Genomic DNA, 27,466 nt, shown 5'->3' with positions numbered 1-27,466 from the left:
CAATAGTTACTACAGTGGATAAAGCTGGCTGTGGAGCCAGAGACGGAGTGTTCGATACCCACCCACCCCTGCGCCTCCTGAAGAGAAGAGCCAGCCTGGGTGGCCTTGGGCAAGCTGCACAGTCCCAGAGCACCCCTGGAAATAGGGAATGGGAAACAACTCCTAAGTTTTCACTACCTGGAAAACCTTGAAAAGAGTAGCCATAAGTCAGAACTGACTCGATGGCACATCATCATCATCATATATTGTTGTTGTTGTTGTTGTTGTTGTTGTTGTTACTACAATGGATGAATCTGCCATGGTTCGCTGTGCAAACTAGATGGCTTTTTTTTTTTTGTTAAAGCAACTACAACGGTCTATAAAGAGGTCTCTGGTCATAAAATTTGCAAGTGAGCCCCTGCAGACCGCTAAATACAGTAGGTGGGCTCCAACAGAGATCAAGGTAACTCCACATAGGGTGCCTATGTGAAAAAAGGGAACCGTACCCTGGGTGTATTTTATAATTGTGCAGTGGAGGCAATTTCAGCTCATGCAGCTGGTGTCACATGCTCCGTCTGGTGAGATCCTCCCAATATATTGAAGATGGAGGAACTTTTGCCCTGTTTTTCACACTGCCATCTTACTGGCACTTAGCAACAACCTGAGCCTTCACCGAACTCATTCACTGTGGCTCTCCCTGATGCAAGGCTTCTGATGCAACCAATATTTAGCATTGCCTTTAGCACTTCCAGTTGCTTTCCATCCTTGGTAACAGCCTACTGGTCTAAATGGTTATATAGTTTATCCAGCAAGGTCATTTTTATGTTCTCCTTTGTCTATACAGTACTCCTGCATGTGACACCGACTACGTAATTGGCATGATTGGTTCTTTTGTAGTTTCTTTAAAAATGCTGCAGACTTAAAATTATATATATCTCTGTCTGGAATGCTGGAATCAGGGTGGCTCAAAATCGATGATTTAAGTTTTTTTAATCAGATTTTAAAATTTAAATTAAATGTATTTTAATGAAATGCTTTTGGAGGAAAAATCTATTTAAAGATAGTTCTTTATCCAAGATACATTAAAGTTCAAAAGTTATTCAGCATGAAATAGAACTTAGTTATATAACATGAAGCTGTACATTCATGGACTATTTACATTTTTGGCAAACTAATTTGTTTAATCCACGTGATCCAACCTGAGATAACATGCACTAAAACAGTAAAAATAGTATAAAACGAACAAAGCTCAGGAAAAGACCTTAATCCCATTGTTGTTCTACAAATCTATGTAACAATTAACACATTGGTGTTTAAGTAAATACAATAATATGCATGCTACTGTATATGTTATTGCTTTAGTTACATAAAACAATTCATGTAGTTCTCCAAATATGAGTGATCAATCTATTAAACAAAAATCTGTTCCGATACAACTGTTTTACTAATCTGACAGGTTATTATTCTAAGTATGAAATCTTCAACTAGTTGTAAATATTAAAAGATTATAACTACCAGCAAGAATGAGTCTTTATATTTAAAAATCAGGATTTAAATCAAGTCTTACTGACAACCATGATTTAAATCGACTTGATTTAAATCACATCCAGCCTGGTTGGAGTCAAAGCTAACTAAAATAAAGACAGCGCGTGTTCACACAGGCCCAAGTTCTTGGACATCTAAGATGCTTTGTGCACAAAAGGTTGTTGGGAGCAAAGAGACCAATGATTCAAAGCCATAATTCAACTGCAGGGCTGCACCAAAAATCCAGCAGCTGTGTTTTAACTCAGTCATGCTTCCCTATGCTGTTTAATTTGTACACCTCCCTACCAGTTACAGAAATGCACTCTGTGTGTGTGTCCAGAACTCCTGGATAGCTCAGTGGTCGAGGTATCTGGCTGCCGAGGCTAAGGTTGGGAGTTCAGTTCCCCACTGAGCCTCCTCAACAAGGGCTCAATAATCCATAGGGTCCCCTTCCAGCTCTGCATTATTATTATTGAGACAAAGCTGTGACCTTCCCCACTCCGACTCCCATCAGCCACTCTACTCATTGCATAGGGTAACTCATACGGAGATGGAAAGGGAGCATTGGCAATCTCCTCTGAGTGTGGAGAGAGGAACAAGGAAAGGCTTCCATCCCGTGGAGGGGTGGACCTCATATATGAGACCAAATACACGTGTGATCAGTCCCTTATTTGAATGTCCAGCTCCAGGGGATGGGGCCCAAATTGCATGCCGAGGAAGGTCTCGGCAGACAAGCCCAAAGGAAAGAAGGAAGGCCATTTGAAATGTAAGGCTTGGGCAAAAAAAACTAGTTTGGCTGGACAGTTATTTTAAGAGTGAACTGGGCTCCGTGTCCAACCTAAAAGTGACCGACGGCAAAGCTCCTTCCCAGAAAGTTGCCCCTTGGTCCCCCACACCCTCTGTGCTTCTGGCCTGATACTCCTGGATCAAAATGTAACCTTGGGAAGACTTCTTTAATGCAAAATCTTTGGGATTGGGTGTTCCAAGTCGTGAAACTGTCAAGAAGAGAAAGCAGCAGAAAACAAAATCCCCCACAGCTTTGCTATCTTAACTGCTTAACGCTGCATTTGCAAGTAAACAAATCCTTACCTATGCACGACCAGACATGTTATGCAACTTAAATTAAAAAAAAAAAAACCAGCCAAGACGTCTACAGGGCAATTTCCTGGCATGTGTGTGATCTTTCTCGTTCCTCCTCTTGTCAGGAACTGCACAGCAGAGGCGTGGATTACATTACAGACTGAAGGCCTACGTGCATTTCTTCCGTTCTTTGTTTTTTTGCTGAGGGTTAAAAGCTGCCTCACGCCCGGGGCAACTGCTTTGGACACGAAAGCGTGCGTTGCCTCTTTCTAGCCAGTTGCATCACTACGCTCTCCTTCTGGTGCGAAGCTACAACTGCAAGGGGTGCCAAAGTTCGTGTTGGTGGAAAGAGGAAGTGCCTTCCACTGGCTTGTGATTTGGGAACTGGGCGGCCCGGGCGGGCTGCATTCACACGTGCGCCCCGGCGCGCAAAGACTCCCGACACGCATCAGCTGCCGCATCCTCCACTTACTGAACCCAACTCCCGACTTCTCGCCTGTTCTTGTCCTGCAGAAAGCACACCTCTCGATTGGCTGGGAAGTCTGGCAGCCGCGTCCAATGAGAGAGCGCCATGGTGACCTCATTCCTCGGCCGCCCCGGGCATGGATTGGCTGCGGCCGGCCCCGCCTCTCCTGCCCCACGTGGGGAAGGGGGGGATCCCGGTCCGGGCGCTGATTGGCCGCGGTGCTGTCGGCGGCGGCTCCGCTGTTGCTGAGGGGAAGCGCGAGTGGCCCCGGCCGGAGCAAAAGAAGCCAGGAGCGGACCCCGGGTGAGTTGATGAATATGCTAATGACATGCAAATTACATTCAAATGAACGCTCCGCCGAGGGGACGTGGGATGGGAACGAAGTCTACCCCTCTCTCTCTCTCTCACCTCAGGAGTTGTACTTTGCAGTCCTGCGCGGGGGGGGGGGGAAGGGATGGACTTAAAATTAGTAGAGGAGCTTGATGGGAGTTGTAGTATTTCCTGGGGGAAATCCCCAGGACATCCTAGAAGGCGGATCGCCTCTGTGGACTACAACCCCCAGGAGGCCGTGCGCGAAGACTCGGCTTGCTGAGACGGAGTTCTGCCGCAAAGCATGATGGGTGCCCTAGTCTTTTTTACCCTCGCATTCCGCCGCCTTTCCTACGGAGAGCCCGCGGAAGACTTTTCTCTCACATGAAGCATCGGGCAGCGCCGCCTCCCTTTGGAAGCTGCGCGGTGCATCCTGGGAGTTGTGGTTCTTTTCATGAGAACTTGTTGGCTGCTTCTATCATACTTTAGTGAGCCCATAACTACTCGGGCCAGAAAGCTTTGCGTGCCAAACTCGTTGATTACACTTGTGTTTAGTCAGGAGGCGGGATGGGAACTGATGTTTTTCCCGTCTCCGGTTTGGCCATTCGTGGTACGGAAAACAGTCTAAAAAACTACAAGTCCCATGAAGCACTGCTCCCCTTCCTGCCTCAGTTTTTTTGCGGAGCATCATGGGAATTAAAGTTTTTCCTTGGGGACTACACGGATTACTAAACTGGAAGCGATGGTCTATGAGGACTACAAACCCCATGACGCTCAAGGAAGCTCCACTCTTCCTCTTTTTCCAGGGCCAGGTAAACAAGTCTGAGTTCTCGCTCCACCTCTTATCTCCTATTGGCTACTGTATGCTTAGTTTCGCCCACTTCTTGGCCAGCTCGTCTTTTTACAGGCTACTGTAAGTGCTCGTCTCCAGGGAGGGGCAGGGGATTCTTCGAAGAGCCTCGCCGCCCCCCTTTGGGCACTGATAGGCGATGGGCAACGTCTGTCTTGGGAGGTGGGGAATGCGCAACCTGTGGTGAAGAGCGATTGGCTGTTGGGGGAATCCATCAAAGAGTTGTGGGTGCTGATTGGGCGGCGGTTCCAGCTGGTCCAGATTCATTCACCATTTTGTCTGTTGGAGTAAAAGGGGCTCGGAGGGGCCGAGAGGGGCTCGGACTGGACCATCCAGGAAAGGGGGAGGGGAGAAACTGGACTGTACCAAGATTCCCTGGATAAAGGTTCCCAGCTTTACTGAACTCCTTGGAAAGGGGGGTCAGGTAAGGAGGGTTGGGAGGTACCAACTCTAAGGCGCCCCCCCACGGGGGAGGGGAGGAAAGAGGGGGACCTGTGAAGGGTAAGATCTCCATCAGATGTCTTCAAAGAAAGAGGAGAAGGCAGTGGGATGCGCCAGTTTTATACTCCTCCTCGTGTCCCGGAGGGGCACTAAGTGTGGTGTGACAAAATGGGGTCCCTCGCAGTTGCAACGGAGGAGGAGGAGGAGGAGGAGGCAGCAGCAGCTGCTCTGTCGTCCACTTTGTATTGCCCACAACTTTTCACCCCCCCTCCCTGCAAGGGAGCTGGCAGCAGGGAGGTGTCCTCTTTTTCTGCTTCTAAAAAAGGGATCAAGGGGGGGGGAGAGAGAGAGAGAGAGCAACTTTGCTCATCTCCCCTTCCTGAGGGTGGGGGGGCTGGGGAGGGGGGCGAAGGCAAGATCAACTGAAGGGGGGAAAAAAGAAGAGAGTATGTCATTTTTTTAAAAAAGGGAAAGGCTTTAAAGCAGGAAGGATTCCAGGCTGAGAGAATCAGCACCAGTTATTATGGGATAGAAACTGTGAGAGTGTGTGTGGCTGGAAGGCCCAGGCACTACGTTGCATGCATTTGGGAGCTTGGGGGGGGATGAGGAGATCTGGGCTGGTGAGGGTAGGAGTTGCATAATATGGGAGGGTCTTTAGGAAGGGGTAGTGGAGAGAGGAAGGAGAATGGGGTGGAAGGATTGTAATCTCTGAAGGCATTTTTTTTTTGGTGGGGGGGGAGAGAGATGAGGAAGGTCACTAGTTGGGAAATGCCATTTGAAGATAAGGAGTAGTTGCCAATGTGTTGATGTTGGACAAGACTGGGAAGTGGGGGGGGGTAGGTTCGGAAGAAACAGTGCCACGCATGTGCATGAGAGAGCTGCAAGGTAGCCAGGGAGAAGATCTCTTCCTTCTGAACATTTCTTGCAGGAGAAAAGGGGATTTGCAGGGAGCTAGAGTGACGGCTGTCATGAGAAAGGGGGAGATTTCAGTCATGCCGGGCTGGGCTGGATCCAAGTATTTGGGAGGTCCTACCTCTTCTGCCTCTGGAATCCCTCCTGATGGCAAAGCTCAGCCCAGGAATCTGTAGAACAAGAGGTAAAAGAGAATATGCAGAGTGCTCTTCCTTCATCGCCCTGTCATGAAACGCCTGCCCTAGTTCTTTGCAGGAAGGGCTACCGAGGGCAATTCGTTTTCCATCCAGAAATGCAGGAAACTAGGATAAAAGAGGAAGGTGTTGGGGGGGGGGGAACATTTCCAGTGCTTCACAACGGAGTTCAGGGTGAAGGACAGCGCTGAAGAATCTGCAAGGATCCTTGTTAAGAAAGCTGATGATTGGAGTTCAGAATGAAAGCCTTAGGGACGCTGTGGGGCCAGTCCTTGAGATTAATCTGCTTGGTCTTGTTTTCCCAGGAAGCCTTTTGCCCCTCCCTTTTCGGAGGAGGAGGGGGGGGAGAAGGAAGGGCAGGAAATCTGGCCTCAGTCCCTGCTCCACTGAGTTAGCTTAGCGAGCGGATGGGTTGCTTCAGCATTCCTTTGCATTCTCCTCCCTACTTGAAACAGCAAGTGCGGGCAATTTTTCTTCTTCTTCCCAGGCCTCCAAGTAAATCTCTTGTTCCTCCACAAACACCCCACGCATACAGGGAGGAGAAAAGAGAAAGTGATTGAGAGGAAAGGGGGTTACTTTCCCCCGAATGCTGTGTAAGATAAATCCTGCAAAACCTGGGGTGCTGCAAGTGAGACACCCCCCCCAACCCCACCTCCAGTGAAGGAGAGTGAATAGCCCATGGCTTCCTAAACTGGTCAAAAGTATAGAGCAGATGGGTTGATCATGTGATCAAGTAAGCCCACGCTGGTTTTTGGGGCTGCCTGCAGTGGAGATGGACAGCTGGCTGTCTAGGTGGGCAGGCTTGCTTGAGTTTTGAGTCCTTTGGGGATTTCCTTCTGGGTGTCACCATAGTTTCCAGTTTCAAAAATACTTTCCCTTTCTTATTAGGCACTTCGTGTGTTCTGTACGAGCCCTAAATTCAGTGTGTCCGCCTTGCCCAGTATTAACAGTGATGAAAATCTAATGGGAAAAAGTAATGGAAGAGGATTATCTTCTCTGTGATTGCTTTCTCTGGAGTGCCTTCATCTGAAGAAGGAATCTACATCTCTCAAAATGAAATTAGGATTTATGACATTAGACCTACAGTACTGTAGGTCCCTTTTCATGTCTTCCAGACTGAGTGTAACGGTTGACCTTCTTTACAGAAAATTCTCTTTTGGGCACGCATCTGTAAATACCTAAGTCAATATAGGTTTCGTTTTCTAGTACCATCAGGCTGAAATCGAAGGAATTCTGATGCAGGGATAACAGAGAACGGGACTTGGCAGAAGGCCATGGAAATCAGTAGCATTGCCACTTAGCTATAAGAAATAGGAGAAGAGTTCTGTTTTGCTTTGTTTAGTGGAATTAGGGCTCGAGAAGGGAAAAGGCAGTAGAAACCAGGAGGTTTTTTTAAAAAATCATTCTGTAAAAGATATGGGACCCCAGGCTTCACTTTAAAACCATGGTTCTTGGTCGAAGGGCTAAAAAAAAGGGAAGCCTCAGTCACAATATAAAGGCTGGAAAAATTGGTCTTTGGGGCCATTGCTTCCAAATCTTCTCGTATCGCATTGCATTCTGTGCTTTTAAAACAGCAACACCCCTGTGCTGCCCCCTTGAGCCGCCTCAAGAGAGATCCATAAAAATGGGTTAGTTGGGGAATGGCATTCGGAAGGAAGGGCTTCTAACCGAATGAAATGTCCCCATGCATGCTTCGTACCATCTTTGCTTCTGGCCGTTCTGCTGTGCCTTTCACCACCTCCCGGCAAATTGAGCAGTGGTTCTGTCACTCGCCACAGTGCGAGTGACAGAGCAGAGTGGAGAACATCAGAAGTTGCCTTGTAGCAAAGTCATCGGTTTGACCACTGATCCATTTTTGGCCCAGTACTGTCAGCCGTGTCTAGCAGTGGCTCCCCAGAATTTCAGGCAAAATCATTTCCTTTCTCAATGAGGGAGCACCAGAAGTAGAATCTGGAGTTTCTAACATATGCAACAGATTTCCAGCCATTGACCTGCAGTCCTTCTCCAAGTTTCATGGTTGGATTGCTTGAGGCTTTGACGTGTAGAGCCTAGAGTTGCCCCTTGTAATCTTCCTCCCTGTCTTTTCTCTCCTTAGCTCCCTGAACCCACACCCAGCCTGGAGGGAAGATGAAACCAGCGAGGAAGGCTGCCGGCTCCTCCTCCTCCTCTTCCTCTTCAAGCAGCAGCAGCCGCTCGCCGCCTTCCACTCGGGCCAAAGCTCAGAAGCGCAAGACAGCCCTGGAGGAGGGGCCCAGACTAGAAGAAGGAGTTGGAGGGGAGGAGGCTCCAGATCAACCGCCAGCGTTTGTGGGTGCCCGGCGCATGCAAGTGCAGATGGACCCCAGCTTGCGGGAACTGGCAGGAGCTCATGAGGACCCCTACAAACTGCCCGAGGGGGAAGGGGGCCGAGGGACTGAGGCCTGTGGTGTGGAAGCCTCTTTGAACCGTAAGACAGCCACTTTTAAATCCCGGGCACCCTGCAGGAAGTTCCCAGGGACTGAGGAATCAAACGGGAGTGAGGGTCCTGTGCCACCCGCGGAGGAGGAACCCCGGCGCTGCCCCTCATCTAGTACGGACACAGCCAGTGAACACTCTGCGGATGAGAACGACAAGGTGGCGGGGGACGTGTGGGGCACGCCCCCAAATGAGTACGATTTTCGGCAGTTGCGTTGTCAGCGGGTGCTGGCGCAACGGGAGGGACTGTTCCAGCCCGCCATTGTGAAGCAGATCCGCCGAGGGCAGGACTTAGGGGTGCAGTTTGTGGGGGACCGTGTGACAGCATACTATGAAGGGGCGCTGGGCTCGGGTGCTGTGGATGTGGTCCTGGATGCCACACCGCCGCCAGGGGCATTAACGGTGGGCACGCCTGTCTGTGCTTGCATAGACCCCGAGGAGACCGCTTATCGGGAAGGCACAGTGGTTGAGGTGAGCGTCAAGCCGGCTTCCTACAAAGTACGATTTGCCCGCCCTGTGGTGCTCCCTGGAGTTGGGGGAACGGCAGCTCGGAAAGAGTCCGCCTGGGTGCCACGATCTGCTCTCCGTCTCCTCCGCCCACCTTGGAGCTGCGAAGCCCCCCCTGAAGGCAACAAACCCCCTGAAAAGCCACCTCCTTTGCCAGAAGAGGAGGAGGTGGCTTTGGCTGTTCCCTGCCCGGAACCAAAGCAACCCGAGGATGCTGAGGTCTCCAAGATCAGTGCCGGTGTGCGGGTGGAGGAGAAGTCCGTGGTGGTGCCTCCCCAGATCCTCTCGCCGCCCAAATCGCCTGCCTTCCCCCGCCTCCCTGAGCAGCCTTCCCCTCTGCTGAGCCCCGAAGCAAGTGGAAGCCGCAGCAGCAGCGTCATGTCAGTGGACAAATGCAGCACGCCAGGCTCCTCACGCTCCCGCACGCCCCTGACGGCGGCCCAGCAGAAGTATAAGAAAGGGGACGTGGTGTGCACCCCCAATGGCATCCGCAAGAAGTTCAACGGGAAGCAGTGGCGGCGGCTGTGCTCCCGGGAAGGCTGCATGAAGGAGTCTCAGCGGCGGGGCTATTGCTCCCGCCACCTCTCCATGCGTACCAAGGAGATGGAGAGCCTCTCTGAAGGCCGGGCCAGTGGGTTGCGGGACGGCAGTGCCGAATTTGATTGGGACGACACCTCGAGAGACAGTGAGGCGAGCAGCGCTCGAGGGGACTCCCGGCCTCGCCTGGTGGCTCCTGCTGATCTGTCCCGCTTCGAGTTTGACGAGTGCGAAGCGGCTGTCATGCTGGTCTCTCTGGGCAGCTCTCGCTCAGGCACCCCTTCTTTCTCCCCTGTCTCCAACCAGTCCCCCTTTTCGCCCGCCCCTTCCCCCTCCCCCTCCCCTCTCTTTGGCTTCCGGCCAGCCAACTTCAGCCCCATAAATGCCTCGCCCGTCATCCAGCGAGCAGCTGCTGCTCGCAGCCGCCACGTGAGTGCCAGCACCCCAAAGGGGGTAGGGGGCACCGTGTTGAGTCCCGAGATGTTGCACCATGCCACCTCCCGGGAGCGCCACCACTCGGGCATCACCTTCCAGACCAACCTCACCTTCACGGTGCCCATGAGCCCAAGCAAACGGAAAGCAGAGTCCCACCACAGCAGCACCGGCTCCAATGCCGACTTTCACAAAAACGACAGCCTCGACTCGGGCGTAGAATCCGTCTCGCACACCCCCACCCCTTCCACCCCGGCCGGCTTCCGGGCGGTGTCACCTGCCGGAGCCGGGCCTTTTTCCTCTCGCTCGCAGCAGGCATCTCCGCTCCTCCTGATGCCCCAGCCGACAGGACTGACCTCCGACCCTAGCCCTACGGTTCGGAGGGTGCCCGCCGTGCAGAGGGACTCTCCGGTCATTGTGCGCAACCCGGATGTGCCCCTGCCTTCCAAGTTCACGGAGAAGCCCTTGGAAGGGCGAATGGGCAGCCCAAGGATGGGCAAAGGTGGCTCCAAGGAACACTTGCCAGGCAAGGGGCAACTCCAGGTCCCAGTGCCTATAAATGTGGGCCGGACTCTGCCTTCCAGTCAGCCCAGTGCCGTCTCGGCCCCTGAACAAGCCCCGCCTGCTTTCAGCGTCTCCTCCCCCTTCCAGCCTGTTGCCTTCCACCCCTCCCCAGCAGCCCTCCTCCCAGTCATCGTCCCTGGCGAGTATAGTGGCCATCCTGCACCAAAGAAAGAGATCATCATGGGAAGACCTGGCACAGGTAAGACTGGTTGCTTCTTTCTCGTAATTTTATCTGGTATGGTGTACTTCTCAGTCTGACTCCTTGCACTTTCTCAAACTGAGTAAACACGTTTTTGTTTTTGTTTTTAAATAATAAATCTGGAGAGGAGGTGAGCAGATAAGCACACATGCTTTTCCTTGTAGTCAGCTTTACTACAAGTACCTCCTCTTTTTCCACTTCTCTGGGTGAGTCTGGCTATGTCGTAGCAGCGTTGTTCTCAGGGTGAGTCATGCCGAGGATGATGGCGTTGCCTTTTGCACTGCTTAGTTTTGAAGGACTAGCCTGGTCGCCACAAGTGACCGGGAATTGCATATAGGCAAGTTAGCAGGCTGGTTGAAGAGCGTTGGAACACTACAGACCACCCTTGCATGAGAGAGAGAGAGAGGACGCTTTTGGACTATAGCTCCCAGAATCCTACAGCCAGCATTGGGAATGAAGTCCAGAAAGCAAGAGTTGGCCACTTCAGCTCTGCACCCAGTGAAGAACCCGGGGGATACTCTAGAGCAGAGAAGGCCTGTTCTCTTCCTCAGCCTAAATACACTTGTTCTCTATCTCTCCCAGCAGGCTGTTTTGCTGGCTAGGGGATCCTGGGACTTGTAGTCCATGACTAACATTTCCAGGTGCTTCTACTGCTCTTGCTATACCACTAGAGCAGTGGTTCCCAAGTGTGGGTCCCCAGATCTCCTTGGACTACAACTCCCAGAAATCCTGGCTGGCACAGTTAATGGCGAAGGCTTCTGGGCGTTTTAGTCCAAGAACACCTGGGGACCCCAGTATAGGAACGAGAGAGTTCCAGCCCTGTCCCTTATAAGATTATATTTCGCCACCCATGTCTCAGGCAGCCAGCTTGTGAAATGGGGTGGGTGGGTGGGGGGAAGCTACCTTCATATGGTACTGTGACACATAGGAAGAGAGGAAGAGAGGATAAGTAGCTTGTTTGTGTACTTTTTAAGATTACACTGCCATTTTAGGTGGAGAGCAACTGGAGGCAGATACTACCATTCACATAAGACCTCTGTGGCAGGACTCTGAAGTTGAAGGGGTGGGCAGTTCGTGGCCTTCCAAACATTGTTGGGTTGCCATTCCCATCAGTTAGTGTACTCCAGTTCCTATTGTTCTTGGTGAAGAACGGTGGGAGTTGTAGTACACTAACACATGGAAGGTTTACACATTCACCACCCCTGTCCCAGTACTAGCCGCCTCTTTCCTGCAGGCTGGATGTTTCAATAACGGAGCAAACAAATGCAAGAGGGAAGGGAAGAACTGTCTAGAGAAGTTTCATGTTGCCGCTGTGGCTAATAGGTCTTCTCTCCTCCCCGTACATTCCTGTCTTGGCTTCATGTCACAAAGTCATGAAGCTTCTCTGTTCCTTTGATTTTGGTGGCAAGATTATAGTGCGTTGCTAATTCTGTCGTTGAAAACAAACTTGGCTTGAGCTGGATTTTACTCAAGGTCTCAAATAATCCTGTTTGGTAGACAATAGAATCTGAGCCTGGAACAAGAAAGGGAGAGTAATGTTTGCCCAGGGTTGAGGTGGCTTGAGAAGGGGACCCGTGGAGTGCAGCCTCTCAGTTTTTTTCCTCCCCCCCCCTTTGGAAAATGGATGGGTGCAGATCTTCTGCATTCGAACCCCAGTCCCTGGAAATTGTGTGTGAGGAGGCAATCCGTTCAGTGGTTCCCAACCTTGGGTAACCAAAATGTCCTTGCACTGCAACTCCCAGAAGCTGTGCTGGTGGTGAAGGCTTCTGGGAGTTGCAGTCCAAGGTTGCGAGTCCAACCACTGCTATAGTCAGCTCTCCTGAATTGTTCATGTGCAGCCAGCCGGTTTCCCCAAGTTTCATTCTTGGGCAGAGAAGAGGCCCACGCAACCTATGGCCTGGGGATTTTGGGAGCTGTAGTTCAAACCACAAATGCTTCCGCTCTCTGCCTACCAGTGACCTGCCAGGAGCTTTGGATCACCAGGGAAGCATTCCCTTCTTCAGCACGGCTGGCTGGGAGCTTCCATAAGCAGGTAGTGAAGACTCGAAGGCCAGATGTTCTTGGACTACAACTCCCAGAAGCCTTCACCACCACCACTGCTGGCCAGGATTTCTGGGAGATGAAGTCCAAGAACATCTGGAGGGCCAAGGTTGGACACCACTGATTTAGATCATGGCCCAAATAAACCCCGTCTGGGACCCAAAGTTCACTCGAACATAAATAAACCTTTCACTAAAAGTACCCTTGAATCTGTAGAACAACAGCAAGTATTTTTCCTTGTCTGAATTCATTGAAGGTCCCGTCCACATGAAAGCAGCAGGGAGGCGTTTCGTGAAGGGCAGGGACCAGGAGCGTAAACGAGTTTGCTTAAGCACCAGTTTGGGTCAGTTTGAGCTCCTGGTGTTGTTCTTTCCTCTTGTGAGGCGATTCCAGGCACCACACGATTTACGACAGCTGGTTGGGAGAGTTATTGAAGGCTTGTAAATAGCTGCTCATGGGAACCGTCCCCAGCCAGGGAAGCACTTGTGAACCGGGGTGTGTGTGTATGTGTGTGTCATTTTTTTCTCGTTATCTGTGTCATCCCAGACTGGCTGAGGTATACATTGCAAGTTGGACGAGTATCCGTGATGGTCTCTTGTGTTTTTTTTTTCTTCCTCAGGGCTGTTATACCGCCATGCTAAGATTAATATCCTGCTCACCCATGCTAAGAAGGGTTTTGCATTTTCAGACTTATCCTAAAGGGCTTTGGATAGCCTACGAGGGGAGCACAGAGCAGGCGTGCCTACAAATAGGAAGCCGCTGTCTTCGAGAGAGCGGCCCTGTGGTTTTTCCTTGCATTTTCCTCACTGCAGCAGATCATGGCTACCACAGCCTCCTGTTTTGAGAAATTTGGGTGGAAGCATTTGCAGTAAGCCTACATCTAAGAGAGCCGTTTCAGATTATTCCTCGGGGCGGACACCGAGGTGGTTTTCGCCCTTCCACGTGCAGGCTGACAGGGCAACGTATGGTGCATGGGCTCAAGCTGCACAGTACTGTACATTTATCTGTCTGTGTGGACACGTACATGGCTGGTGTCAGGAACAGTTATGTAACATCTGCTGTTCCATTAACATAACCGTCTTTACCCAGGCAAATAAAGGCATGTATACCAGTCTGCATAAATCTCTGGCACATGCCTTTCTGTCTGCACCTGAATGCACATCAGGCGGGCCATCTCTTGAGTGCAGGAATGTGGCAACAGACACCAACGCAGAAGGATCTGGCTGAGGTTAACTTTTCCATGCGCTCCATTCCGTGAATGCTCTCTGTCTTTGCAAGATCCAGAGACTCTCATTCTTCTTTGACGGTTTCAAATCTCGTTGTCATCCTCACGAGCTTCATGATGGGGGAAGAGAATTTCCACCTTTCTTTGGATGTTGGTGGCAAGCAAGTTGTGGAGCACTATTGAGTTGTGGGCAGAGGCTTCTCCCTGTCTAGATCTCCTCTGAGAGGCTGAGGGAAAGCAGGGCCCGGCTGGGGCGGCCGAGGAGCCGACCTAAGCCCACAAGGTTTGGGCAAGAGCATGGCATGTGCTTCCCCCGTTCCCAAGGCCTTGCCTGCAGCTCCCCTGCAGCATCACAAGTACAGTTTGCAGTCTCTCGGCAACCGGTAACCAAGACTACCATCTCCCCGCGCTCACTTGGAGCCTGTCTCTATTTTTATCACCAATGGGAGGGACTAGATCCAGACTGGGAAATGTGTGTGTGTGTATATATGGTGAGAGTGGTGTGTACAGCATAAGGCTTTGTGTGTGTTTCATTTGGAGGGTACTGTTTGCAGCGCCAGCTCTCACACGCTCACATCCTCACCCCTTAGAGACCTCTTGGAGTGTTTACACAGAGCATGGCCATACTTGACACAGAGGCATTGGCTGGGTGCTTCCCTCTTCCTGTGAGTGTCCCTGTGTCTCGTGCATGCACATGTGTTCCACATTTTGCACTGTATCTCTGTTCTCAGAGACCACATTTGTGATGCAACTTGAGCAAGCCCAGGGCGCACTGTTCCGTGTTCTGTGCATGCTGTTTTCATGCTTGCAAATTCATTTTCAATGCCTTATTTTTGCTTTAAAAAGTGATTTTTTTTCATCACGCGAGAGCATAAGCACACACACACATACACACAAATATTTATGGCATCATTTTCCCTGGACTGGAATCTAGAATAGCTAATGCTGTAATATAGCAATTGATGTTTAAAGGGTTGCAAGACCTCTCCTTTCTGTTGCAACAGACTAATATATAGCCAACCCCTCTGGAGGTGGTGGCAGTGGGAAAGAGATTTTTCACACTTGCTCTGCCAGCTTGAGTCCATCAGGGACCAACATGATCACTATGTAAAGCTTGATAGAGATCTCTGGCGATCAGGCAGTGAGCTGTGGCCTTTTGCAGCTATGTAGAGCATTGCATCAATCACTATTGGAACCCCAAGGCTTTGGGATTATGCATAAAGCGTGATGTGGCTCTCTCGTACCATCTCCTCCAACATGTGATGCACATGTTCTATCACAACGCATGTTCTCCGACAAAGCCTTTGGCCTTCCAAGTGTTTTGGACTTCAGCTCCCAGAAGCCCCAGCCGTTATGGCCAATGGTAAAAGGCTGTGGGAGTGGTGGTTCTAAAAACCTGGAAGGCCAGTGTTTTCTAATAATTAGTACCAACAGACGACTTACTTTTGAACAAGGCTCGGCCAACGGCTTGGAACACTTCCGTGCCTCTGGCTGGAGGTTCATCTACAGAAATCATTACCTGAAGTGCAATGGGGGATGTTAGCTACAACCTGGAAAATGATAAGATGCAAGTAGAGGGAATTAGTATGCTTGCCTAGTCTATAATGCAACATACATGCTGGCATATCTCTTGAATTGTGTAATATTCATAGTTGTGCCAGGAATGCAGAAGTCCTGTGCAGCAGCTAGACTGAGCCCAGGGCCTCCTGCTTTGTTGAAATCCAGACAGGAAGAGGTGGAAATAGGTGTATACAGTTGCCCTCTTCACAGCTCTGTGTGTACACGAGAACTCTGCTATTTTCCCTGCAGTAACTGGCGCCATGTTTTTATTTATATATATATTTTATTAATATATTATTTTCATTCAGCCTATTCACAGTGCACTCTTTTAACTTTGGGCTAGTCATCACTTGGAATAATCAAACGGTGCCTGGGCGGTGCACCCTTCAGATTGCAGTCAAGGGCTAACGTGACTCAGTGTTCCTGCGCGCACCAAGAAAGCAATACTTTACACACAGACCACTAGTATGTTGCAGAGAAGAGTTCTTGCCTCACTTCCTGGCATTCGGTTTTTCTGTGTGGAAGGATTTTTCTTTCTTTTCAGGAAGGAACATTTGGTCATATGAGCCTTTTCCTTTATGCAGACGCAGGATGACCACCTTGTATGATTATATTTGTCGACAGAAAGGATTCAACTGGAATCGAATAAGGAGCAAGGGGTCCTTTTAAAAAAGAAACACATGGGCAGGGTATGAATCAAATAAATAAATATCCCTGCTATTGAGTTTTGGAAGAACGCTACTCAACCAGGACTGCTTTTCACCCCCCTCAATAGAAGGAGATACACATTTCCTTTCTAAGGATGTCTTTCTGTAACTTCTTTGGAGATGATCCATTCATGTGAGAATGGGGTGGTGGTGGTAGTTTTCTGCATGTAAAGTGCAAGGGAGGAGCGCAGAAACTGGGCAGCTTTTCTGAAAACCTCTAATGTTGTTTGTTCATAATTGGAGGAATAAAATACAGGACAGCTTGACACTCAGGCTTCAGTTATATTGCCCTTACTTCAGTGAAGACAGGATTAGGTCTTTGTAAACGATACCCTTGAGTGTCAAATAATTAATGAGTAATGGCTTTATTGCTGACAATTTTTGTGTCGTGGTATTTTTGAAAACCGATGCAGGAACTGAAATGGGGTTTTGACGACTCAGTCCTGAATTATGACACTTCTATATAACAGAGCCGCCACTTGGTGGCCTTTCCGCATCCGCTGCTGATCTGAATCCACACTAACTCTTAGGGGCTCTGGGCAAGGTCAGCTAGGCCAGTGGGTTCTGAACCTTTCGTCTGCAAGTTGTCTGGGACTTAAAACTCCCAGAAGCCCGACTCAGCATGGTCGATGGTTAGGGCTGCTGGGTGTTGAAGTCTAAAACCTCTGGAAAATTAGCACTGAGAACTATAGAACGAGATTATATTCTCTTTCCCCCCCAAATCTCTCTGCCTTGTTGCATGGGCTGGATTAACCTCAGAAAATCAGAGAGCAGAGCTCAGTACAGCCAACCTGCTATCTCAACCTGAGATTTTTCCTTTCTCTGATACAAACAGGACAATTTGACTTGGAGAGTCCGTAGACTTGCCTGTCTCTTCCTTTAAGAGACTTGTATACCAGGCTGTGGAGCTAGGGTTGGCAGCTTCGTGCTCCTACTGTGTCTCCCAAGAGAAAAAGCCAACCTGTGTGGCCTTGGGCAAGCTGTACAGTCCCCGAGTGCTCTCGAAAGAAGGCATGGGCACGTAATATCTGGAAAACCCTAAGTACTTAATACCTAGGGAACCTAGCATTGATTTATTGGTGTGGTTATAACAATGACGTAAAACGTCGTTCTGCGTGTTCTCTTTGAGACGCGCGGATGAGGACCCGAGTATAGCATTTCTGTTACATTTGGTTCTGTGTGCGCCTCCTTGTATTTGCGATGTCCTATTTTTGGATTGGAACGGGTTGTTGGCTTTGCTTCCCTTTTGTTGATCTTGTCTTTTGCTCTCAATGGGCGTAAGAGGGAGGTGGTGGGAGAGGTGGTTCCAGGCGGCAAATTCTGAATGGGCGCATGCTTTGTCCGCTGCCGTACCCTGCGTTTTGTGTTGGTTAAGTTATCCTGGGGTCTGATGGGGGCATATATGCGCTTGGCTGCAGCGACAGTAAGAGGAAGGTGTAGGGCGGTATGAGTTATCATCATGTGAGGGGATGCTCACCGTGGAGTGTGAAGAGTGATGTGGGCGGTACTTTCCAATGTGTGATAGTTGTTCCCTCTTTTGCCAGGGCCGTGGCCACTCTTCCCTCACCCCGCCCTTGGCGTAAGTGGAGTGCGTGCTGGGAGTGGTATGTTTGTGTCCTTTTTCCTCTCTAACCCCCCCCCCGTCCAATTCTCTCAACAATAGGATCCTTGCCCAGGCCTGGCCTGGTGCCCAGATGTAGTGTGTATGTACGTGGGGGTGTTCCTGTGTGTCTCCTCACTTCACCTCATAGCCCATTGGCTGTCTGCTGGGGGGGGGGAGAGAAGGAGGTTGGCTACAGCCCACCCACCCCCAGCTGTGAGCATAGGCAGCATTGAGTCAGGCATGCGGAGGAAGGAGCTGTGGTTCTAAGAGAGGAGGAGACCGTGAGTCATAGGGGAGCCAAATGGAGACAGCGCTCGAGAAGAGGAGGCAAGGAGTCCGAGCGTGCAGGAGAATCACTGTTCACTGTCTCATCACACACACCCCAAAAAAACCACACACACACACACATGCATACATATATTTCTCTTTCCCACCGCTCTGCCCCAGGGAGGATAGATTATCCCAGGAATGCGTCTGTACTGCAAGCTCTTAATCCCCAGCCATGCTGGGCGGTGTGCCAGCAGAAGCAGCTTCGGTGTGTGTGTGTGTGTGTGTGTGTGTGTGTATGAGAGAGAGAAGTAGCATCGGAGCATATATAAAGGCCATGGACTTTAATTCAATGGCGTATATGAGCCCGCGACAACATTCCCATGTCCGCATGTCTCGTTCCCCTCACACGCTCAGCCAAAACTAGCGTATCCACGCCCAGGCCGAGCCCCTAACGCCAAGATATGCAGCCCATGCACAGGTTCAGTCTGTGCAGGCCTACACATGATGCGCATGGGGGACCCTGCGGCTTCGGGCACCGGCTGATTGGACATGGTGCTGTTTTTGGCGGCATTTTTCTGTGGGCAAGATCTAGCCCACAGGGGCATAGGTTGGGAAAGGTGTGTGCAGGTGGGGGCTGGCCAGGGCCTGCCAGAGAGGAAGAAGGATGTCCTTGAGTTTAAAAAAAACGGTGCTTTCTAGCAAAGGTCCCCCCCCCCCCAAAAAATAACCTTTTGCTTCATCCGCTGCTCCCCTCAAGGGACCTGCTTTGCTGGAAAGGTGCTCAGCGGAACTTCCTTGCTCTTCGGCTTGCATGCCCTCCTCAGGGGCCTTGCCCTCACTCCCTCTGTGCCTCCCACAGCCCTACTCTTACTCCTCCTCACCCTCGGACCTACCCTGCAATTACCCCACCTCGTTTGCCCCCCCTCTCTCCCCCCTTCCCCTTCTGCTGCCCCGTGCTCCCCTTTCGCCCTCCAGGCTTTCCCCTTCCCTTCTCTCCCCCCCCCTCCATGACACCCCTCTCCTTCCTCGCTCCATCATCATCTCCTCCTCCCCTCCCGCCTGCCCCGCTCTTGCCCCGCATCTACCCTCCCTTCGCCCTCGCCGTCTCCTTTTTCCCTCGCACCGCCTCGAACAACCCCCCCCCCCTCCCGCGCTCGCTCCTCTTTCCTCCTCCTCCTCCCCCCCTCCGCGCCCTGGGCGTGGTCTCTCCCCGACTCTTTGACAGGCGGGCCCGGGGTGGTTGGAGTAGAAGAGAAGCGGGGCGGGGGGGAGGGAGGGAAGAGCGGGCGGGCGAGCGAAAGAAAGAAAGGCTGGAGTAAACTACAGCCAATAGGAACCTCCGCTGGCCCTCGTGATCCCTTCGGTTGGTTTTTTTCTCCCCCCTCCTCCCGCTCCCGCGGCTGGCCTGCTATTTGCATATGACTGACATTCCAGGGGCGGCCAATGGGAGGCGGCGGCCCTTCAGTGAGTGAGAGCGTAGGGGAGAGGAGGGGGGGCTGATTTGCATGTGAATGACCCGGCTCGGCGGCAGCCAATGGCGTGGCGGGGGCTAATTGGGCATGCGTGACGGGGTTGAGCGAGGGGGAGAGTGAGTGAGTGAGTGAGTGAGAGAGAACGGAGGGAGGGAGGGACGGAGAGGGAGGGGGGGCCGCCCGCCCTTGTTCGTCCCCCGGAGCGGCTGCGAAGGGAGGAGGAGGAGGAGGAGGAGGAAGGCGGGCGGGCGGCGGTCGTCGTGAATGGTGTTTGGTTACAACGTTAGCACCGGAGGGGGGGACGCCGCCGCCGCCGCCGCGACCATCCCGGACCTCCCCCCCCCCGTTTTCCTCTTTCTCCGCCAAGAGTCGCCGCCGCCACAGGCAGCCCGCCCGACGCCGACCAGCAGAGCCAGCCTTTGGGGCCGAAGGGAAGGGACGGACGGACCGACCGACCCGCCGGACAACTTGCGATCTCCCCCCCCTTCTTCTCTCTCCTTCCTCCCCTTCTTGCACTCATTTCCACCCCCCCAACCAACCGCCCCCCCCCCCACGTCTTTCCCCCGCTTTCCAGGCGCGCACACGGTAATCCTGCCAGGCGACAGTCGCTCCGGGGGGGGGTGTCGGGCGGTGGCGGCGAGGAGGACGACACGGGCGGGAGGAACAGGCGGACAGGACGGTCGGCGGCGGCGTCGCCTTCCTCCCCCCCCCCCCGTCTTGTCTCTGGGCTGCCCTGCCTTCTAGCTCTTGTGCCCACCTACTCACTTTCTCTTTTTTTGAACATCAGAAGAGGAGGAGGAGGTGGAGGGGGGGCTCTTGGGTAGCGATCCCACGCACACGCGCCCACCTACACTCCCGCTAGGAAGACTTTGGTCCTCCCCGCCTCTCACCACCCCCTCCTGCCTGTGCACGCCTCTCCTTGCACGCCCCCCCCCAGCAGGCACTCTCTCTCTGTCGGGCAGGGTCTGCCCGGGGTCACCCCATTTTCACACACACACACACACACACACACACACACAAGTCACGACACACCTGCCTTCGCCCCACCCTTTCCTCCCACCCTTTCCTCCCACCCTGAAGATGCTCAGCAACTTACCCCAATGCCGCTGGCTGGGGGGACTCTGAAGCACACCCCGCCTGCGAGGAAGACCAGGACCACCGGCCATAGGACGAGAGGCGTGTGGCCCCTCCTGCTGTTGTCACACGTGGTAGAGCCGGCGTGGGGGGCCTTCGCACTGTTGACATCCAGCCGGCTGCCCTTCCCACATGGGACCAGTGCTTACCACGGCAGCCCCCTACCCTGGAGGAGTACCCATTAGCTGACCCTCCCACTGGAAGGCTTCATTAGGCCTGTTAAGAGGACACCGATCCCCAAACCTCCCTCCATCACGGAGGGGGGAGGAGAAGGAGGAGGAAGAGGATGCTTTGCAGAAGGGGCGGCTGATCCCCAGTCGTGGTGGTGGTGGTCGTCAAGGTCGACAGTCCTCCTCATCCCAACAGCTTACCCTACCCCAGGATGTTCTCCATGGAAAGACCTCCTGCAACGTTGCCTCCTCTTCCGCAAAGGGGTCTGGGCATGTTCGGTCAGTGGATTATGGTTGTGAAGCGTGATCGTAGTAATTCTGTCAGGGGCTTGCATGTGCAGAGACGTGAAAGGCACCGCGCCACGATGTTCCATCTTGTGCTTTAAAGGGTTGCTGGAAGGATGGGCGCTGGGGGACAGCACGCTCGGCCTGAGACTGCCTTGGCTGACCTACCTATAGCTTTTTGTTAAAAGGGTTTGAGGGCATCTGCTATTTAATGTGGGGCTGATTCCTCATTCCATGGAGTCTCTATTAGATTTAGGAGGTCCTTTAACTGTAAATGAGAAAGAGGACTTGAATTGTTTTCAGCTCCAGTTTTGCAAGTTAAGGAGGAAATATACGGGGCTTTGTTTCCACCAGCAGACCTGCTGTGCATGGATTTTCCAGGTGAAATTCTTCCTGGAGTGAAGGTGTAGTGATTGAAGGGAGTGCTCTTAAATTGTAGCACTCAAGATGCTGTTAGAGACCCCCCCAGCGGAGACGGTAGTAATAAAAGTGATCGTCTTGACCGAAAGTGTTATCTGAATGTCCCATTTTGATGGCAGCCTTTCCTTACAAAGGCTACTGATCCCTTCTGTTTTATTGACATCCTCTGTGGAGCAGGATGTGGCTGGAGAAAGAAAATGTGGGGTCTTTTTTTGTTTTAAGAGGTGCTTTTCACTAAATAGTATAGATGCTGTGCTTTGTTTTCAGATCAACTTAGGGTTAGTTTGTAGATGGAAAAAAAATGAGACTAAAACAAAGTGAGGGGATTACGACAACACAGATACAGTAGTTCATGGATGGTACCTGGAGACAAACGGCTTTCCAGTCTAACTCTCCTTGCCCTTTTCCACATTACCTGAAGGGAAAGGATGTTCAGTTGGTCAGAGTAAGAAAGGAGCCTCGTCTTCAGCTTGTTGAATGGCTCCCAATTAGTCCCTTCCCACAAGTGTCTGTGATTTTTCTTTGTCACATGTTTTGTGGTTTTGCTATATTGATTCAGCACCAATCTCAGAAGCCAAATCTGCTTGGAGGGGGTGGCGTGGCATCAGGGATGATATTTAAGGTTCCTGTTCCTTCTGTGTAGAATGCTTCTCTGTGTGTATTGGGGAGGGGTCTGAAGGCTTCATGTCCTTGCTTCTCCTGGTCCTTCCTCCCCATCCTCCCCATTAAATCCTTCCCCCTCCTGCGTAGGGATGTGGTCACCAGCCGGAGGACAGGAAGCCACTGAGCCAGCACTTCCCGGCAGAGCCTCTCGACCACGATGCACTCAAGGCTTTTAATAATTGAGTTAACTTTACAGGCAAGCAGCAGACCGGCGGGGGGGGGGGAGAATATGACTGGTCCCTAGGAACTAGAGAGGGGGGATGATGGGGAAAGTGCATCATGTCTTGTGGGGAAATGGGTCTTCAGCAAGAATGGACATGGACTCTTCCTTTGGCGGAGGACCACGCCTCTGTCCTTACATAATTTGAAATTTTTAACTCCTAAGCATGTCCATGAAAGTGGTTGATGACGTACGTACGCATCGTTTCACCTAGCAAAAACCCAGTAATTGAAAATCCATGTACAGTCCAAAAAAGAACATTATCCCTGCCCTTTCTTCAGCAGAATTATGTGTGATGTAAGGAACCCAAATATATGCCTTTCGTCGTGTCCGACTGTTTGCCCATGTGGTCCTGTATCGTCACCCTTGAATAGTAGTAGGTCTCTGCCATGTCAAGCAGAGGGATTTACTGTTGGCTTCTGTCTGATCTGCTACCTAAGTGGGGATGCCAGGTATAAAATCGGGTGCCTTCCCCGCTTGCCGAGTTGTGATCCCTGCTCAATACTAGTTATGAATGGGTTCCCGAGGGTACAGTATATCGTTGCTCTTGGAATAATAATTATGTAAGAGCAGAGTGGTTACAGAGTCATGGTTTCATAAGGATGAAGTGTGTTGGGTTGTACTCTAGGTAGGTGGGTGTTCCTGTTTGGAATCTTACCCTTGCACACGGCTGTGTCCGTGGAGCCGAGCTAGAAGCAGCCTCAGGGAGACCTGGTTAGCGTAGGTACTATCCAGTTATGGATGTTTGTAATGCTTCATAGTATTCTGTAAGAGCGTCAAGGCCAGGGGTACACATGGTGTCTGTGCTGCTAAAACCAAGGCTGCTAACCAGCTGACTAGCATGAATTATTTAGAAATATCTGCAGGGTGCTCTGCATGGGGCTTTGGAAAGTTATATTTCTCGACAAAAACTCTTACAATCCTGGTAACCATGTTGGCTGGAGATTCAGGGAGGTGTCATTCAAAGAAGTAACTTTTCCCCATGCAGTGGTTGCACTCCAGTGGTGCAAGGCTCTGATTTTTTTAAAAAAATTTTAAGATGTCTTGCTGTGTTGCACCAGCTTGGGGCTGGCAGGTTGTAATGCTGAGAGTGTCCCGTGGCAGATGTTGGGGTGCGACCGGGCTTAGGTGGCATATTCTACGTGAAATGTGGTTTTGGGATGTTGGAATGAGAGGCTGCAGATTGGAGAGGTTGGTTGCAGAATGCGTGTGTCTACAAACATGTGCATCTCCCATCCTCTGGACTGAGCTTTTCCTGGATACCTTGAGAAGGAAATACTGCTCGGCCCGATATAGGGGCTGCAGGAAGCGACGGGAGGGGGGGAGCCCTGTGTGTGAGCAGGCTGCCCTATTGTTGGGCTTTAGCCAGTGAGGTCTCTGCAAGTGACTTTATGGCCATCTTCTCCCAGATGGAGAGGCTTTTCTGCCCCTGCTAAGGGGCACCGTTTGGCTGTCCCTTCCCTGCCTGGCCTGTGCTTTTGAGGATGCTCCCAAGTCCTCCAGCTGGAAGGAAGCCAAGCGGCTGGGCTGCCCCAGCAGTCCTGGGAGTCAGAGTGAGCTGGGCCCCTCGCCCCCTCCCTCCCTTCCCTTCCCCTCCTGCAGCTGTAAAATTCCTTTGCCTGGCTTCCAGCTGAAAAGGGCGGAGGAGGCGGCCAGGGTTGCTTCCTGGCAGACTATGGAGGAGAAAATCTCCCACTGGCCCCCCTCCTCCCCGGGGACTAAAAGCAACAGAGGGATAAGGATAAGGCATGGCATGGATTGTGGGCAAAACTCACATTTCTTTCCTTTAAAAAAAAGGCATAAGGGGGTTAGGAAGAGGGGTGTGCGTGTGTGAGAGAGAGTGATTGTGTGTCTGTGTGAGAGAATGAGTAAGAGAAAGGAGGAAGAAAGAAAGATTCCCCAGCTACACTGTGCTGGCGTCTCATTTTCCTGCCTGCCCCCTTCCACCGAATCCCAGCCCCTTTTTCTCTCGCTGCGCTGCCCTAGAGCCGTAACACTTCCTTTTGTTTCCCCTTTCCCTCCAGTGTGGACGAATGTGGAGCCGCGGTCAGTGGCGGTATTCCCGTGGCACTCCCTGGTGCCCTTTCTGGCACCCAGCCAGCCTGATTCCTCGGTGCAGCCCAGCGAAGGCCAGCAGCCTGTCAGTCATCCCTCCACGTCCAGTCAGAACAAAGGTAAGGGCCAGGAAGGCGGGAGAAGAGGTGGGACCTGTGCAGGTTTCCCACAAAGCGGTCCTATCAGAAAAGAGGCCACTGGGCAGGACGGCGAGGGGAGTGTGTGCCCGACACCTTCCCGGCCAAGATTGGGTTTGCTTGCGTCGTCGGTGCTTTCTGTTCCCATTCCCGAAATAGCCCATGGCCGTTCCTTCGCTTCACCCTCCCTCTCTGACTTCCCAGAACCTCCAGAATCGGCCGCGGTGGCCCATGAGCTCCCGGGCGCGTCTTCAGGGCCCGGGGCTGAGACCGGGAAGCCGAATACCTCTCGCCCCGACAGCCCGGCTCCGGTTCCCCAGCCCCCGTTGGCAGGAACGCCGGGAGGGGGTGGGGTTCCATCCCAGCACGAGGACGATGTCCCGGGGCACCCGCGTGTGGACAGCGAGACGGAGAGCGACCACGATGATGCGTAAGTCCTGCTGCTTTTTGGGGTCAGTACGTGCTTTTATTTTGCTTGGTTTCCCAACAGCCTGACCAGGTGGCCGTTTCTCTCTTTCTCTTCTTATTGTGAAGTCTTCGCACAGATGAGCATTTGCTAGGAACGGGGCAGCTGGGTTGTGGCAAAACATCTGGTCATGATAGGAAGCAGAGAGGGTGAAATCAGCAGCTGGAGACAGTGACTGGACAAAGTGTAGTTCAAGAACAGTTGGGGATGAAATGAAATAGAGTGATAGAGAGAAGAAAGGGGGGGGCTTAGGAAGGGTTGAACAAGACAGCCAGATGAAGGCAGACAGAAGATGCTGAAATTTGCTGTGATTCTCCTCTCTTCTGCTTCCACAGATTCCTGTCCATTGTATCTCCTGAGATCCAGCTGCCACTGCCTCCGGGCAAGCGTCGCACCCAGTCGCTGAGTGCCCTGCCCAAAGAGCGGGATTCGTCCTCCGAAAAGGATGGGCGCAGTCCAAACAAGGTGTGAGGGCTCTCCCTTGCCCCCCCATCAGTCTCCCTTAAGAAATCTATAGGGGGGGGGCGTTCCAGGAATCCTGCCGCTCCTCTCTTTCCTTCTGTGGAATGATTCCTGAAACCCTGTATTTGTATTAGGTAATGATTACAATCTAGGGTAGCTGTGCCGCCATTTGAATAAGTGCACTTCTCTCTTTCTGGCAGAGAGAAAAAGATCATATTCGGCGGCCTATGAACGCCTTCATGATTTTCAGCAAGCGACATCGGGCTTTGGTGCATCAGCGGCACCCGAACCAAGACAACCGCACCGTCAGCAAGATTCTGGGCGAGTGGTGGTATGCCTTGGGGCCAAAAGAGAAGCAGAAATACCATGACCTTGCCTTTCAGGTACCTATTGAAATACACTTGAAGGTCCATAAAATCAATCTTGATTGAAATCTCACAAATCAGAAGTAGAGATGGGCATGAACTGTGGCTCGGCCCAATTTGTCATGGTGCCCACATAGGCGTTCCACAGGTGGTGTGCGCAGGGCCGCGACCGTCTCTGCCCTGCCTCTTCAATCTTGGGTGGGTAGCTGGCAGCAGTTTGTGCCCAACGCTCGTCAGAAAACCAGCAATGGGAGGTTTTCAGTTTTGCCAAGCGGGGCTTCAAAATTAGATGTTTGTTTCACTGTCCACAACTAGCAAAGCCAGAATAAATGGTATGTGTCTCATAGGACTGATCTATTTCACCTAGCTTGTAGATCTTGGCTTTTTCTTTTTATATAAGCCTTTTGCCTTCTCTGAAGTAGGTTCCAGTTGTGGTGATGAACCTTCTTGCTTTGCCCTAAACCCGTGACCGCATGGCCAGGGGTATATGTCTTCCTCTCTCTCTGGGCTCATCTCCCCAGGTGAAAGAAGCCCATTTCAAAGCACACCCCGATTGGAAGTGGTGTAACAAAGACCGAAAGAAGTCTAGCTCTGATGTCAAGCCTGCTGGGCCAGGGGGATGTGCAAAGGAGACCCGAGAGCGCAGCATGTCCGAGACGGGGACTGGTGCTGTGCCGGGAGGTGAGTCTCCCCCTTTTACACCTCCCAGGATGGGCTTGCTAAGCCTCCTTCCTGTCCTTCCTCTTTAAACTGTTTCAATTCCCACCAGGTCCTTCGGAGATGCAGGTGCTCCTTGGTGCGGAGGGTAAAGCAGGTGTCATGGGGCCTGGGCATGGCCATGGAGAACGGATCCTGCCCACAGCAGGGCCTGGTGCACAGCGCCCACGGGCCTTCTCTCACAGTGGGGTCCATGGCATGGAGAGTGACCGAGACAGCCAAGTGCTACAAGAGCTCACTCAGGTACGTGGACACGATGTGGGGTTGTAACAAGGACAAGGCAGCAGGAATTGTGGGGTGGCTGGACAGGAGTCACCCCTGGAATCTGGGAGAGTTTGGGCACACAGAACGTCTCTGCCAGGAGACAGCCATGGCTCACTGCAAAGTTAGTTAATCTTGTTTACAATATTTAGATTACAGTCTTATCAACCTATTTTGTGGGGGTGGCTTACCTGTGAAAAACACAATACACTGGTGCTTCGCATAGTGACGTTAATCGGTGCAGCAAAAATTGCTGCAAAGCGATTTTTAAAAAGCCCATAGGAATGCATTGAACCCCCTTCAATGCGTTCCTATGGGCTTAAAACTGACCTTTAAGCGAAGATCCTCCATACGGCGGCCATTTTTGCCTGGTAAGCGAGGAATCCATCCCTAAACACAGCGGGCGGCCAAATTTTTTTACCTGGCAGCCATTTTGGAACCGCCGATTAGCTGGGGGAAAATCATCGCTTTGCGATAATCGGTAAGCGAAACAGGGTACCGATCATCGCAAAGCGATTTTCCCCCATTTAAAATATCGGTATACAATTTTGTTGTTAAACGGGGCGCCCGTTAAGCGAGGCACCACTGTATTAATATATCGACATGTTTATACCAAGTGCACACAGTATCTCTCACACATCAAGAAAAAGGTAGCTTTGCTCCGAAAACTGTCCAGGATGAATTTGAAAGGTCAGGATGGCTTTCTGGAGGAAAAGGGGTTGGTGTAATTCCTCTTTTGGCTAGAGTCTGTCCTTTCTGGGTGACATTTCTGAGGCCTGGACTTCA

General features: G+C 51.7%; 1 protein-coding gene across 3 annotated transcripts in view; it reads left to right on the top strand.

Moving 5' to 3' along the window:
* Nucleotides 1-3,219: 3,219 nt before the first annotated feature.
* The window catches only part of CIC (capicua transcriptional repressor), a 39,055-nt gene continuing 14,808 nt past the window's right edge, over nt 3,220-27,466 (top strand). For 2 of the 3 annotated variants that reach the window (XM_020807945.3, XM_020807943.3), the window contains exons 1-8: nt 4,337-4,632; nt 7,851-10,448; nt 24,242-24,391; nt 24,614-24,839; nt 25,211-25,340; nt 25,538-25,720; nt 26,224-26,383; nt 26,472-26,662. In XM_020807945.3, the coding sequence (XP_020663604.3) occupies nt 7,883-10,448; nt 24,242-24,391; nt 24,614-24,839; nt 25,211-25,340; nt 25,538-25,720; nt 26,224-26,383; nt 26,472-26,662 (3,606 nt within the window). In that variant the 5' untranslated portion in view covers nt 4,337-4,632; nt 7,851-7,882. Of the gene's footprint in view, nt 3,353-4,336; nt 4,633-7,850; nt 10,449-24,241; nt 24,392-24,613; nt 24,840-25,210; nt 25,341-25,537; nt 25,721-26,223; nt 26,384-26,471; nt 26,663-27,466 lie in introns of those variants that run through there. The other variant, XM_020807944.3, reaches the window with a different exon arrangement.

Source organism: Pogona vitticeps, chromosome 9, assembly GCF_051106095.1.
Source record: "Pogona vitticeps strain Pit_001003342236 chromosome 9, PviZW2.1, whole genome shotgun sequence".
Lineage (NCBI taxonomy): Eukaryota > Metazoa > Chordata > Lepidosauria > Squamata > Agamidae > Pogona > Pogona vitticeps.
This window is presented reverse-complemented; position numbering and strand designations above follow the sequence as displayed.